The sequence below is a fragment of the Manacus vitellinus genome, unplaced genomic scaffold, assembly GCF_001715985.3.
Source record: "Manacus vitellinus isolate BGI_N305 unplaced genomic scaffold, ASM171598v3 scaffold_29_pilon, whole genome shotgun sequence".
NCBI lineage: Eukaryota > Metazoa > Chordata > Aves > Passeriformes > Pipridae > Manacus > Manacus vitellinus.
Genome location: NW_021940207.1, coordinates 3,761,347 through 3,776,266, shown reverse-complemented (window position 1 = coordinate 3,776,266; position 14,920 = coordinate 3,761,347). Strand labels below are relative to the sequence as shown.

General features: G+C 63.1%; 1 protein-coding gene across 5 annotated transcripts in view; it reads left to right on the top strand.

Annotated features, from left to right (window-relative positions):
- Positions 1–13,744, top strand: part of TNK2 (tyrosine kinase non receptor 2) — a 20,456-nt gene extending 6,712 nt beyond the window's left edge. The window contains exons 1-16 of one of the 5 annotated variants that reach the window (XM_018075040.1): positions 1,624–1,730; positions 2,721–2,898; positions 3,050–3,120; positions 4,310–4,522; positions 4,616–4,768; positions 4,963–5,240; positions 5,313–5,439; positions 5,530–5,676; positions 5,991–6,085; positions 8,771–8,965; positions 10,381–10,472; positions 11,000–11,044; positions 11,282–12,597; positions 13,037–13,132; positions 13,222–13,349; positions 13,457–13,744. In XM_018075040.1, coding sequence (XP_017930529.1) covers positions 1,668–1,730; positions 2,721–2,898; positions 3,050–3,120; positions 4,310–4,522; positions 4,616–4,768; positions 4,963–5,240; positions 5,313–5,439; positions 5,530–5,676; positions 5,991–6,085; positions 8,771–8,965; positions 10,381–10,472; positions 11,000–11,044; positions 11,282–12,597; positions 13,037–13,132; positions 13,222–13,349; positions 13,457–13,463 — 3,204 coding nt within the window. In that variant the 5' untranslated portion in view covers positions 1,624–1,667 and the 3' untranslated portion in view covers positions 13,464–13,744. Of the gene's footprint in view, positions 1–1,623; positions 1,731–2,720; positions 2,899–3,049; positions 3,121–4,309; positions 4,523–4,615; positions 4,769–4,962; positions 5,241–5,312; positions 5,440–5,529; positions 5,677–5,990; positions 6,086–8,770; positions 8,966–10,380; positions 10,473–10,999; positions 11,045–11,281; positions 12,598–13,036; positions 13,133–13,221; positions 13,355–13,456 lie in introns of those variants that run through there. The other 4 variants (XM_018075041.1, XM_018075042.2, XM_029960808.1 and 1 more) reach the window with 4 other exon arrangements.
- The last annotated feature ends 1,176 nt before the right edge of the window (positions 13,745–14,920 follow it).

The window sequence follows — 14,920 nt, the reverse complement described above, 5'->3', positions numbered from 1 at the left end:
CGCAGGGTGCGGGGGGTTGCGCCTGTGTGGTCCCTGAGTGCATGTGAGCGTCCTCACCGCCCATGCATGAGACTGGGTGCACGTAGGGTGCATCCCCTGGCGCTGCAGGGCTGGGTGTGTGCGGCATGGCGAGTGTGTGCAGGGCACCAAGGGCCGAGCAGCACCTGTGCCGGGGACCTGGTGGGGACGGGATGAGTATCTGTGGCTCCCACACTTCAGGATGGGAGTTTGCTGGCAGGACTCCTTGCCCCACTCAGAGCCGAGGTTGCAGGACCAACCCAAACACTGTGCCTGTGGGTCTGTTGCAGAGAGGGAAACTGAGGCACGGAACCACCCCTGGCATGGTGGGTAAGGCTGGGTTCCCCCATTCCCAGTGTGGATGCTGAACTGGACAGTCTTACCTGGGATTTAGAGGTGCAGGAGGCAGCACACTGGGTGCCAGTCCCAGTGGGTGTCATTCCTGCCTGATGAGAGTGATGCTCCGTTCAAGGCAGGGCACCCCCCGCCCCCATGTCCCCTGAGCTGGGAAGGGGGAAGCTGGCGCGTGGCAGAGGTTGGTGCTGAGGGCACTGTGCCCAGTTGTCCCTGGTCAATGGGCTTGTTGTGCCCAGTGCCTGTGCTGCCGGGTGCCAGCTGGGATCCCAGTGTCAGTGGAAGCCACAGTGGAGACTCCTCTTCTCCTGGAGATGCACTTAACTCCTTCTTAGCTGCCTGCCTGGCATAGCAATGGCCACATTTTGGGGGGGCCAGGCAGGCGGGGGCTGTGGTAAGAGGTTTCTGTGGGTCTTTCCTTTCTCATGCTGTGGCTGCCGGCACGGCCAGCTGTTCTCCCTGGGGAGCCCGCGGGCGGACAGCACTGCTGGGGTTGGGTACCAGCCCTACTGGGGAAGGGGAGCGAGGTGCAGGGTGCTGGTGGCACCCCACGGCAGAGCCCCGTGGGGCCTGGCAGCTGGGCAGCGGATATGTTTGCTGAGCCAGAAACTCCCCCCGCAGTGCCCATCGCCCTGGCATCATGCCTGTGGCCTCGGTTGGGGAGCAGAGAGCCGGATGTCTCCTCTGCCTCCCTCCCTCCCTGCTTCCTGGGGGGGAAACTGAGGCCTGGGAGCGTTTCCCAAGGCCGGGGCGAGTTTCCATGGTAATGGGAGCGGGGGTCCAAGCTCCAGCTGCCGGCGACCGCCGAACAAGGCGAGAAAGCCGCACATTGATGGGAGCCCGCGCCCCTTGGGCGCGCGTCCCAGCCCGGCTGAAAATAACCCTCCTGGCGGAGCGCTGCGGGCAGCCAGCCGCGGGACCGAGCCCGTGCCAGCGGCGGGGGTCCCCAGGAAGCTGGCTCCGGGCCGGGGGAGTTTGACCCCCAGCCCTTGCCTGCCGCCACCCCCCGCCCCGGGCCCCGTTGCGTTGGGTAAGGGGAGGGCCGGCGTCCAGAGGATCGAGATCGGATGCGAAGGAGGGCAGAAGCCACAAGCCCCGCGTCCGGCGACGGACAGCCGAAGCCCCCTGGCGCTCGGGGAGTATATGGGGGCGGCCGAGCCCGGGGGGCTTCTTCTGTAGCCCAGCGTTGAGGGCTGCGGCTGCCCCGGCTGCATGTGAGCGGCTCCGGCCGTGGACGCCGGCACCGGGGAAGGGACATCAGCGCGTGCCGGGGCGGCGGCGGGCAGCCAGGCAGGATGCGGCGCTTCCAGGCTTTGCACCGATCTTTCCCTTTCCTCACCCGCTTCCGCCTCTACCGAGTAAGTGCCGACCCTCGCCCCGGGCAAACCCGTCGCCCGGCCCTCTCCCCATCGCCTGCGGGCAGGGGAGCTGGCAGCTCCCTTGGCCCTGTGTGTCCCCGCCTGCCCCCATGTGCCCCCGTGCCCAGCTGCTCGCCGCGCCCGCCGTATTTTTAGCCCAGTGCCGAGGGTTGTAATTGCGGTGACGCGGCCGAGGGAGCCGAGCACAGCGGGTGAAGACGCCAGGAGCCATGTCATCTCCCGGGGAAGAGGAGAGGATGGAGGGGGCTGATGTGTTGTGGAGCCAGGACGGCGGTCCCAACTTCCCTCCCGCTCTAAACAGTGGGAGACAGAGCTGTGTCCCTTTCCAAAAAGGTGGCGATGAAAGTGGGGGAGAGCTGGGACAGCAGGCACGGATGGGGAGTGGTGGGGGGTGTGGAGAACTGTGTGTGAGACCTGGCCCTGTCCCTCCCTCCCTGTGTCCCGACACAGCTCGGGGGGGTGATGCTGGCAGCGCTGGGGTGCCCTGTACCTCAGTCCTGGGGCAACAGGACCCCCTAGTGACCCTGATGTCCCTGTCTGCCCCCTCCTTTTGTCTGCCCAGCCAAGGCAGAGGAAACCTACCATGGGTCTGTCCTGCAGCCTGGCCGGGTGGCTGGGACAGCTGTCCCCTCCAGCTGAGCAGAGGGATCCAGGCAGGCACATGCATCCTGAAGCTCTGACCCCTCCAGGGGATAGCCTGTGCTGGAGCAGAGGGGTGGGCTGGTGTTTCTGTGGGCATGACAGGGCAGAGCCAGTCTGTCCTGCCTGTCCCTGGGTGTCCTGCTGATGCGGTGCCTCTCCCGGCCTCCCCCAGAGAGCTGGGGACAGGCTCAGGAAATCAGTCTGCTAGTGTCCCTCACAGCAGCACCCCAGCCGTGGTTCTGAGCCCCTCTGGGTGACTCCCCAGCGGGGATGGGGCAGAGAGGAGTGGAGCATGGTTCCCCCTAACCCGGCATTGTGTCTCGGCAGAGGCTGAGCTGTAGCATGCAGGCGGAGGAGGGCACGGACTGGCTGCTGGAGCTGCTCACTGAGCTTCAGCTGCAGCAGTACTTCCTGCGCATCCGGGACGAGCTCAATGTCACACGCCTCTCCCACTTCGAGTACGTCAAAAATGAGGATCTGGAGAAGATCGGCATGGGACGCCCTGGTGTGTACACCCCCCCCAGACCTCCCCCTTATCCCCAGCTGGATGCGCAGCATCTTTTGGGAAGCCCAGAGGAGCATGTGGTCCATGGGGCTAGAGAGGACCTCTACCCTGGGCTGGGTTGTGACAGTCACTGTGTCCCTGAATCCTGTAGGCCAGCGGCGGTTGTGGGAGGCAGTGAAGCGGAGGAAAGCCATGTGCAAGCGGAAATCCTGGATGAGCAAGGTAGGGATGAGAGAGGGACAGGTGTGACAGAAACTGAGGCAAATGGGAGAAGCTAGACCTCTCCCCGTACTCTTCCCAGGTGCCTGGCTCTGCCTATGCCACTGGTCCCTGGGGGAGTCCTGCCTGTGGTGTGATACTGCCAGTGTGTGCCCTGGTCCCATGCAGGCTCCTGGGTCACTTCCCAGGAAAGGACAGCCCTGCCGCCCCAGCACTTGGAAAATTCATTCCCTTCATTATTTGCCTCTTTGCCAGGAAAATTGTTTGCAGCTAGGGAACCACAGAGCCTGTGCATCTTGCTTCAGCCAGCTCTGTGGGCAGCAGCACTGCCCAGGACTCTGCCTGCCCTGCTGCCTCACAGCAAGGAGGCACAGCCTTGTACCTGCAGGCTGGGGCATACCAGGACAGGGGACCTTGGAATGGTCACATATTCCATATGCCATCCCATCCAAAGCTGGTGCTGCTGGCATCCCCAGAAGAGCAGAACAGTTACGAGCTGGGCACTGGGTCATGGCCTCACCCCTTTGTGACTCATCTGTGCTGGGACATGGTCAGGATGGGCTTTTAATAGAAGGCTACTTCTATTAAAGAAGAAATGGCAGGAATGCCACCTCCCACCCCGACCGCATGTTGGGCCCAGCCCCCACGCACCCTGCAGGGGTCCTGGCTGCCGAGACTGGGATGGACCCCGGCCAGTGGGGCACATCATCAGTCCCAGCTGAAGGAGAGGGAAGGAGAGCCCATCCGCTCTGGGTGGTGGTGGTGGCAGGCAGCACAAATGCAAAGCCCATGTCTTTGCAGGGATGTGTCACCACACACTCGGCCCAAGCTGGAGGTTTCCCTTGGCTTTGTGCCCAGGCACATTGTGTGGCCATAGCCTGGCCAAGGAGTGCCCAGGGCCCTCTCTGGCTACTGGCCTGGTTTACTGTGGCTGCTGGGGAGTCGCTGCAGGGCTGCTGTGAGAGGCACAACCCCTTCCCTCCACAGGAATCGCAGCCTGGTGTGCAGGCTGCTGGAGGAAGAGAGTTTGATCTCACAACCAGACTGCCCTGGCTCATCACCAGTTAGGGGTCATCAGTGGGTTCTAGAGTGTACAACCCAGACAAGGGGTTGTCCCAGCACTACTCACTTGCAGACCCAAAGGTTTCGGGTATCTTCACATCCACGTCTCACCTACCTCCATGTCCCACAGGTGTTCAGTGGGAAGCGCCCAGAGTCGGAGCTGCCACCCCAGCCCCAGAGTACTTTCCGCAAGCCCCCCACACCACCACCCCCCGAGGCTGGGGGCCAACACTCCCTCACCTGCCTTGTGCGGGAGCGGGACCTCTCGATCTTTGAGAAGCTGGGTGACGGCTCCTTCGGCGTCGTGCGTCGTGGAGAGTGGTGCACGCCTGCCGGCAAGACGGTGAGAGACTGCTCATGAGGGGGGTGGAGAGCTGGGCAGTGGGACTGCCTACAGGGGAAGACACTTCAGGGCTCACTCCTGCTTTGGCCGTAGCTGAACGTGGCAGTGAAGTGCCTCAAGACAGATGTGCTGAGCCAGCCAGAGGCACTGGATGACTTCATCCGGGAGGTGAATGCCATGCACTCCCTGGACCACAGGAACCTCATCCGCCTGTATGGTGTGGTGCTCTCCCACCCCATGAAGATGGTGAGTGTGGGGGAACAGGGCCAACACTGATGCCACCCCATGTGGGTCCCACATGATGGCATGAGCAAAGCCAGGCTGTGTCTGTACCCCAAGTCCTCTGCTGGCATCCCCAGTGGAGTACAAGGAGGCTGGAAGCCAGCCCAGCCAGGGTGCCCCTGGACTGATTGGTTTGCTGTCCTCTCCTTATGGCCCAGGTGACAGAGCTGGCCCCGCTGGGCTCCCTCCTGGACCGACTGCGGAAGAACCAGGGCCATTTCCTCATCTCCACTCTCTGCCAGTATGCCATCCAGGTGGCCAAGGGCATGGCCTACCTGGAGTCCAAGCGCTTCATCCACCGTGACCTGGCCGCCCGCAACATCCTGCTGGCTTCCAATGACCTCGTCAAGATCGGGGACTTTGGGCTGATGCGGGCCCTGCCAAAAAACGATGACCACTATGTGATGCAGGAGCACCGCAAGGTCCCCTTCGCCTGGTGAGCCTTGAGGAGGGGGAGACTGGGGGGTGCAGCACAGACAACCTGATGTTCACGTCCTTCCCCATGTAGGTGTGCTCCTGAAAGCCTGAAGACACGCACCTTCTCCCATGCCAGCGACACCTGGATGTTCGGAGTGACCCTCTGGGAGATGTTCACTTATGGTCAGGAGCCTTGGGTAGGCCTCAACGGCAGCCAGGTAGGTGTTCAGCAGGGACCTGCCCCCTTGCCTCACCCTGCTGGTGCTGAGGGGACCTGGGAGTCCCTGACAGCACCCCTTGCCCCCCAGATCCTGCACAAGATAGACAAGGAGGGTGAGCGGCTGCCACGTCCTGAGGACTGTCCCCAGGACATCTACAACGTCATGCTGCAGTGCTGGGCACATAAGCCCGAGGACCGACCCACCTTTGTGGCCCTGCGGGACTTCTTGGTGGAGGTGGGTGAGCAGGGAGGGAGACAGGAGCCCTGGCACCCTGTCCACTGGCTCTGCTCGAGCATGAGTAGAGTTAAGGATGTCGCTGAGGCGGGAGTTGACACGGGGGAGCTCAGGCCAGGCAGAAGTGGCAGGTGGTGACATGGTCACAGCAGGAGAAACCTGGGTGCTACCTTGCCCTGACCCACCCCAGGGATGTGACAGCTGAGGACAGGCTAGTGGTGATTCATTTTTGAGACCCCGTGTCCTGCCTCTAAGCAGGGCAGGGATGGACATGGGGGGCTGCATCCCCTATCCTTACCCACCTCTACCCCCAGGCCCAGCCCACTGACATGAGGGCACTGCAGGACTTTGAGGAGCCTGACAAGCTGCACATCCAGATGAATGACATCATCACGGTCATCGAGGGCAGGTACTGCACGGAAGGGTTGCAGGGGAGAGAACACACTGGCAGCTGGCCTTGGTGGGCACAGGGCACCCCAGGAGTGGGGAGAGTGTGGGCACTGGCAGAGCTGTGGGGAACAGAGATGGGAAGGGCTGGATCTCCTGCTGGCACAACTGGCTGTGTACCCCATGGGCAGGCAGAGCTGCCTGGGGGTCTGTGGTCCCCCAGGCAGCACAGCACCGTGGGGGCACAGCCCTGCCCACAGTGCCCGCAGCCCTGCCTGCACCGTACCCGCTGACTCACCAAACTGTGCCCATGGCTTTGCCCTGGGAAACCGCACGCCCCAGGGCCGCTCCCTGCTGTTAGCGGTGGAGACATGCTGCCAGCACCTGGAGACTTGCCGCTGTCATCGGGCTGGGAGAAGCACCGTGGGCTTGGTACCATGCTGGCAGTACCCACTGTGCTGGGACCTGCGGACTGGAGTGGGGGGGCCTTCCGGCCCCGCATCCCCGTTCCAGGATGTGCCTGTCCCCTTCCAGCTGGAGGACAGTGGGGATCCCCCAAAGGAGCGCAGTGTCCCCACGCTGACGCCGGTCCCACAGCCCCGAGGGGAGGAGGAGGAGGGCTCTGTCCCCGTCCCTCCCTGTCCCCCGCCCCGGGACGGCTCCCCGCGGTTAGTCACGGCTCGGGGTGAATCAGGCCGGGTTTGTGTGTCTGCAGGGACCGGCTGCTCCCGGTCCGCCGCCGCGGGGATGACTCTTGCCCAGGGTCTGGCGGTTTAATTGCAGGGGGGGGGGGGAGGGGAAGCGGCGTCGGCTGGATGGAGGAAAGGAGGAAGGTCGAAGGAGCGGCGCGAGGGCGGTGCGGCCGCCCCGCCAGGAGCGTCCTTACATCGTCTCCGCTGGCCGCATCGCGGCCGGGCTGCGGGAGCGTCCCGAGCCCCCCGCCACGCGCGCCGGCCCAGGTGAGCCGCGAAGGGGCGATGGAGTCGCGGGAGGGGGCTGGGAGGTTGCCCGGTGCGGTCGGGACGGTGCTCAGCTGAGTCGGCCAGAGTCGGGGCGCAGCGTCCCCTGCTTCAGTTTCCCGGGGAGGGCCAGCCCCTCGATTACCCCCGTTAGCGTGCAGGTTGGGGGTGCGGGGTGAGGGCAGCCGGCGGAGAGTGGCAGGAGCCCCACGGCTGCCGTGCCCTCCCCGGAGGGGAGCCCCTTCCCCGTGCTAGTTTCTCCCCCGCGGGGGGCTGCCCCCCACCGTGATGCCGGCAGGGATGCCGGGCAGGCTGGGGTGGGGGGGCTCCCCGGGCCGCATGCGGCCCCGCCTGAGGCCGCCCGGGGCACCGCTAACACCCCCACCTCTTTTCAAGCCCCTGCCTGATCGTTCTCGGCGGGGATCACAGGTGCGGGTTTGTGCGTTACTGGTGGAGCGCAGGGGGCAGGGACCTCCCTGAAAGCCCACCCGGGGACCCAGCGAGGCGCGGAGGGGGCTGTCGCGGGGAGAGGAGCCAGGGCAGCGCCGGAGTGGGTTTGTGCCTGGGGTCCGAGCTCGGGTTCGGTGGGACGAAGCTGAAAGCAGGGGGAGCGGAGGGTTGACCCGGCTGCAGCATCCCTTCGGCGGGATGCAGCGGTGAGGGGCGCAGGGAGGGCAGACCGGACGGACCTGCCTCGGGGGAAGGGGAGCCGTTCCCCCGCCTCCCCACGCGCTCCGCCGGGGTGTAGGGAGTGGGTTGTCCGGTACCGGCCTGGCTCTGCCGTGGCTCTGCCGAGGGGTCCTAACGCTGAGTAAGGCGGCTGGCTGGCGGCAGCGGGAAGGTAAACAGGAAAAGGGCTGAGCTGGTGGCCGGGGGTGACTCACAGGTGACTCCAGGAAACTGTGGGGCCCGTGCCAGCCTCTCCAGGCTGGCACCCACACTGCCACTGCCCCCATCCTGCAGCATGCCCTGCCCACGGGGAGAGGGGCCCCTAGCAGGCAGAGGGGTGGTTTAGGGTTGGACCCCTCCCACATTAATTTGGCACAGTGCTGGGTGGGGGACACCAGTTGGGGTGCCTTTCCTTGCCCCATCCATGTGCTCCCCAGTCTCTCTGGGCTACATGAGCACTTCGTCCCACCCAGAGGTGGCTGTGTCCTGGAGTAGGAGACTCCTGGGGGACACACTGGGGACCAACACCCCAGGGTGATCTGGCCCACTCAGGTGGCTCCAGGAAGATTCACAGCCTGAGCCCCCACCTGTCTGTCTGCCCATCTCCCCCTGCCCACAGCAGGGCTCACTAATAATGTAGGAAGGGAGCGAGGAAGACCCCACAGCCCACTGTCCCCCACGTGGGCCCCATCAGACCCCAGGCGTGTCCCATGTGCTGTCCTTGGCTGCATGGGGCACGGTGATGAGCAGCTTGGTGCGGGCATCACTCCAAGGCTCCTGCACAATTTGAGGCAGCAGGGAGGAGGAAGGAGCACATCTTTTTGAGCACAAGTGTGGAGCTTTGTTCCCCACCACCTGCATTCTCAGCACCACGGGGTGCAGGGACCATGTGGGGTAGGATTTAGAGCATACTGCCAGTGTAGGGTTGGGATGCTGGGCACCCAGGTTCCCTTCCCAGTTGTGTCACCGCGTGCCTGCGTGGACTTGGACGAGTCACCTTGCCTCTTCCCTGTCACTGGGGCAGGCACGTGTCACCCTCCCATCCCCTCATCAGTAACAAGGTCCTTTTTATTCCTTAGGGCCGAGAATTACTGGTGGCGGGGTCAGAATAAACGGACCCTAAAAGTGGGCCAATTTCCCCGAAACACGGTGACCTCGGTGGCAGGGCTGTCAGCCCACGACATCAGCCAGCCGCTTAAAAACAGCTTCATCCACACAGGCCATGGAGACACCAACCCGCAGCACTGCTGGGGGTTTCCCGATAAAATTGATGAGTAAGAAACTTTTTGTCTTCTCTGCATCCTCTGCCTGCTCCCTGCCTTCCCCACTGCCCACTGGGCATGGGAGCAAGCCGCGGCTTGGCTACTACCCCCCTCTTTCCCTGTGAAGCATTTTGTTCCCCACTGCTGTATTGGGAATGGTGGCTCTGGGTAGGGTCCCTGCAGCTGAACTAACTCCTTTGCCTCTTCTTACTAATGGGGTTTGGGAGGTGGGGGGCTGCTGTGCTTATGGGGGGCTGTCCTTGGGGGGAGACCCATGTAAGCACCACCGTGGAGGTGGCCACATTACCCCAATGTTTTTGGGTGTCCCAGGGCTGATGGATGTGCGTGGCTTGCAGCCCGTCCTCACGCTTCTAACAGCATGAGTCTTTTCAAAGAGCAAACTGTGAAAAAAATCCACCAAAATGATTTTTTTCCCCACCCTGCTCCATCAGGAGACACCCTGGCTGAACTGTGATGGGGGGGAGGGGGATTGGGTGCTTGTGATCCAGTGTCCCACATGCCCCCCTGCCAGGTAGGACTTGTTGTGCCCAGCGTGGGTGCTGGGTGAGCAGGAGCATCTTGGCAGGGGGCATGGGGGGTTCTCTGCCAGCACTGGGCTGGAGGGACGTGGGAGGGCTGCGTGTGGGGGGCAGGATAGGATTTCAAAGCCTGGAAAGCTCCCGCTGGGTAGGGCCAGCTCCTGCACCAGGCTCACTCCATCTCCTGGAATCATGATCCCCACTGTTGTTTGGCATCCCAGGCCTGGGACAGCACTGCAGGTGCCCTCGGTCCCAGCCTGACCCCTCAATGGCACCCTGGTGTCCTGGGCTGTGCCGGCGGCCCTCGGAGGGCTGAACGGAGGCACCGTGCACGCGGATCTGGCTCGTGCCCCGGCAGGCCTTCCCGCACCCCGCTGCGTGGGCACGGGCGCTGGGTACGTGCTGCCCGGGCTGCCGAGAACGCACCGAGCTCGGCACACACCCAAACCTTCGGGCTGCTCCGGCTCCCGCCGGCTCCCTGGCTTGCGATGGCTCGCCCGGGCCTCCCGGCACCCCCCCCTGGCAGTACCGGGGCGCTGTGCCTTGGGCGCAGCATCGCACCACAGCGCCCTGCTGCTGGAGGGGTGTCCTGGGCGCTGCACCCCGCACACGTACCCTGGACACAGAGCCCTGCTTGCAGTCCCCTGGACACAGCACATCATGCACACGGAGCCGGAGAGGGGTGGGTGACACAGGGACAGCACCAGGCTCTGTGCCGTAGCAGCAAAAGCCTCTGGGGTGTGGTGTCCCAGCATTCACAGGGACGCTTCTCGTTGGGGCAGAGTGTGTGGTGGAGGAGCTGTGAGGTGTCCCAAGGCACAAGCCTGGGGAGCAAGGGGTCCTGCATGGCCCCTGCTGACTCCCAGGCACTTTCCTCTCTCCCCACAGGCTGTACCTGGGAAATCCCATGGACCCTCCTGACATTTTAGGTGTGGACCCGAGTGCTGCCAGACCCACACAGCTTCCAGGCAGGACTAAAAGTGAGCTTCTTTTTTCCTTCCTCCTGCCCATCAGCTGCACGAAGCCCTTTTCCCCATGCCCTGTTGGCCAGGGTGACGGGCTGGACCCTCTCCTTTCTGTCTCTCAGCTGGCACTTGCTTTTTGCAGACCCGGGGGGAGCTGGGGTGATGGGGCGTGTTGTCACCTGGCCATATGCCACTGCCAACAGCGTGGGCGGCTGGTGGCTCTGCCCGGCTGGACTCTGCCCTGCTGCCCTTCGTCCGAGTCCCTTGTCCCCTCCCAGCCTCCCACGGCTGGTCTCCCCAGTATGGGGATCTCAGCGGAGCTGCCACGGGGAGGGAGCTCAGGCGCTGTGCGTATGCCACAATTCCCCTAAACCTACAATCTTCCCTTGTGGGGTGGCTTCCCACCAGCATCCTCTCTACGCCCCACCAGTGATGGGGGGCTGACCAAAGCATGCACCCTGCTAACAAGCACCTTGGCTGCCGCTTGCTCCACACGCTCACCCCACGCCTCTCCTTCTCTTGGGTTCTCTCTTCTCCTGCAGGGCAGCCACCTCCACGCCCGCCTCAGCCTACCGTCCTGCTAACCAGTAAGTTTGGCTTCTTTGGGTGCTGCTCTCCCTCCTTCATGCCCCCTTTCTTTTCTCTCTTTGTCTGGGTGGCCTGGGGCATATGCCCCCTGCCCTGGTGTGTCTGCTGTACCCAAGGGGTGAGCAAAGGTGGCTGAAGCTATGGGGCAGTTAGGGGGTTTGGAGATGCAGATGCCCCTTCTTGCACCCCAGGGATGGGTGCTGGGACCCTCACCATCTCTCTCTGTCGCCTCCTAGAGCCTTGCTACGACCCAGTGAGTGAGGAGGAAGAGGGTCTGCCAGGGGGTCTCCGGAAGCTCTGCCTGAAGAAGACAGGCACAGGGAAGGGTCTGCGACCAGTCAAACCATCAGCACGGGTACCAGGCACCAAGGTGGGCGAGCGGCAACCCGGACGGCTGGCAAGCGAGGGGCCGGCGGGCAGCGAGGTGACACTCATCGACTTTGGGGAGGAAGTGCCCCAAGGTACCCCCTCTCCAGTGGGGGAGCTGACAGCCCCATCATTAGCCAAGCTGGCCATGGAGGCCTTCTCTTTGCTGGACAAGACCCCACCGCAGAGCCCCACGCGGGCTCTACCCCGGCCTCTGCACCCCACGCCGGTGGTGGACTGGGACGCCCGCCCCTTGCCCCCACCCCCTGCCTATGATGACGTGGCGCAGGACGAGGATGACTTTGAGGTGTGTTCCATCACCAGTCCCCCGAGCCGGCGGGGCAAGACCAACTATGGCTTCGTGGATGAGGGTGAGCGGGGACCGGTGCTGGAGGACAACCTCTTCCTGCCCCCCAAGGAGACCAAACAGCCCAGCATGACACAGACCACTGAGCTCTTTGAGGAGCTGCAGCAGGAGTGCATGAAGAGGCTCAATGTCCCCTTGGGACCGGCTGCCCCTGCTGATGACAAGCCCCAAATCCCACCCCGTGTTCCAATCCCACCCCGGCCCCTTCGCCGCAATGAGCCTGGGCGCTGGTCAGGGGACCTTTCCCCAGCCTCAGGGGGTGAGGAAGACCGGCCACCCCAGATTCCCCCCCGGGACCCACTGTCGCAGCCCACCTCCCGGACACCCAGCCCCATGGCTCTGCAGGTGGGCTCCCCACAGCAACGTGCTGCCCTCTGCTCCTGCCTTTCCACCTCACCAGGGAAGCCTATGCCTACCACGCAGAGCTTTGCCCTCGACCCCAAGTACGCCACTCCCAAGGTCATTCAGGCACAGGGCAAGGACTGCTCCAAGGGACCCTGCATCCTGCCCATTGTGAAGGATGGGCAGAAGGTCAGCAGCACCCACTACTACCTGCTGCCTGAGCGCCCTGCCTACCTGGACAAGTATGAGAAGTTTTTCAAGGAGGCTAAAAGCCCAGAGGAGGTACCAGCATCCCGCCAGGTCACCACAGCCACCGTCCGTCCCATGGTGCAGCAGCCACTGCCAGACTGCAAGGCCAACTTTTCTTCCAATAACAGCAATCCTGGGCCCAAGTGCCTGGTGAAAGCCTCTTGCAGCCTCCAGAAGATTGTCTACGATGGGCCAGATGTTTGCCGTCCCGCTGAAAAGATCCGGCTGGTGAGTGACATGCCCAGTATCCATGGGGAGGAGGGCACATGCTGGCCACGAGCTCACTTCGGCAAGAGCTTTCCCCACCCTGTGCCTCAGTTTCCCCAAGTGCAGCTGCAGGGGATTGGCTACAAGGGGGCTCCGAATGTGCAGGGGGCCATAAATATCACTGCAATGCTAAAATGGGAATTGAAGGCCCTTTTAACCCAATTTGGCCCTACTCAATGGCCTGGGGAGGGAGAAGGTTGGGTTATCTGGGCTGAGGCTATTGAGGCCCACCCAAGCCCAGGAGAGACAAATGATGTTCAGAATAATGCCAGCTCCAGGCTAACAGTGCTCCCTGGGGAAAGAGCCAGGACTGGGGGCAACCTCAGTGGCCCACTGCTTCAGTCACGGGCTCCGTGCTGCTTGGGGGTGGCAGCAGACACTGACCACAAGCTCCCCCCAGGTGCAGGACATGGTGCACGGTGTGACCACCGACGAGTGCCAGGCAGCCCTGCAGAACCACGGCTGGAGTGTCCAACGGGCCATCCAGTACCTGAAGGTATGGCACACCTCTGTTCCCTCACCCTAGCTCCCACAAGAGTGGTGGCACTCCTGTCACCCCTCTGGCCATGCCCTGTCCCCTTGCAGGTGGAGCAGCTCTTCTGCCTGGGGCTGAAGTCCCGTGGCGACTGCCAGCGGGTGCTGGAGATGTTCGACTGGAACCTGGAGCAGGCCAGCTCCCACCTCCTTGATCCCTACAGCACCGCCCGCCAGAAGTAAGGTCATGGATGTGTTTTGGGGGGGTAGTTCTCCATGCCATGCTGCTCTGGGCAAGCTGGCACTATCACCTCTCCTGAGCTCATGTTCTCTCCTCTCCTTACAGGTGGTGACAGCGGGGATGGGGTGAGTGGTGTCAGATCCAGAGAAGGCACCTCACCACGGGGCCAGTGCTCCCGCCTCCACCCACACAACCTGCTGCTGGACTCTGGACTGAGCCCCCACTTTGGGGGTGGGGACACCCCAAAAGGGACCCTGCCCCAGACTTGCTGGGGTGCTTATGCCCTGGTTTGGGCAAATGGGCTCTGTCCCCTGGCCTCTTGTTGAATTGTTTTTGTAAAGAGAAATGTAATTTTAATATATATTATGTATATATATAAAAGTATTCTATGGAGAGGAGGAGGGTGCCTGTAACCGTCTCCCAGGTTCATCCCTGCCCATACACAGGGACAGGCCATGTCTCCATGGATTCTGGTTCCTCCCTGCAGGCAGCTGGGACTGTGATCCTTGGGATCTGCCATGTGATGGAGCTCAGGAGGGGATGCACTGACACTGGGGATCCCCAGGGAGCTGTGTGACGTGCACCTATAAAACCCAGCACCAATGCCTCCCAGGCTGTTTTAGGGTGCAAGGTTCTCCCCATCCGGGGCTGCTGGAGTTAGTCAGTTTGTCCCACCCCCAGGCCCAACACCTGAAGCCTGGGCGCTGTTTTGCTCACTCTGAGTGGGCAGTGCTTCCCTGAAGCGCTGCCCCAATACAGGGCAGCCCCCTGCAGCAGGGCCCCCCTTGCCTGGTGCCCCGCGGCTCCCGGCTGCCGCCTGACTCATGCCCGGGCAGGGAGTGGCGGGACCGGCGTCGCGCCCCCACCCACGCGAGGGGTGTTGTGCAACCAGGTGCCACCACTGCAGCCAGAGCCAGGAGCTGGTGGGGGAGGGGAGGTGGCTCCCATGGGGTCTCACTTCAGGTGCCAGTTCTTGCCCTGCCTCCAAATGGGTATCAGAGCCCCTTTACCGGGTTTCCCCTTGCAGCAGCATCGGGAAGGGATCTGGGGATCAGGTGGAGGAGGATCTTGGTGCCCAAACCCACCAGGTCCATGGGCAGTGGTGATACCTGCTCCCCAGAGTGCCTTCTCTCTAGAGAGACCCTGCCATATACGGTGAGGAAGGGCTGCTTTGGCATGGCTGTGGATCCCTCCCTGTGGCAGATGCTACCTGGCCACATCCCCTGCGTGTCCTGTGCACCCACGGCTCCCTCATCTCTGATCCCTTGGCCCTCCCTGAGTGCAGGGACAGGCAGGTGTGCTGGGCACAGGCAGGTGTGCTGGTGCTGCTGGTCATGCGTCAGTGCTTTGGACTCTGAGCTTCTGTTTCCCCATGAGGTGCAGCCACCATGGTGTGGCAGCCGGCTGGAATGGCTGCCAGTGAAGCGAGGAAGGCACAACACGGTCACTGACGTGTTTCTGCCCCCTTAAGTGATCCTGGAACTGGGTGAGATCGATCCTGTGAAGGGGCAAACACATTTGCTGCAGTGGCCTCACTGAGTCCATTTGCACAACTGGGTCCGTCTGGCT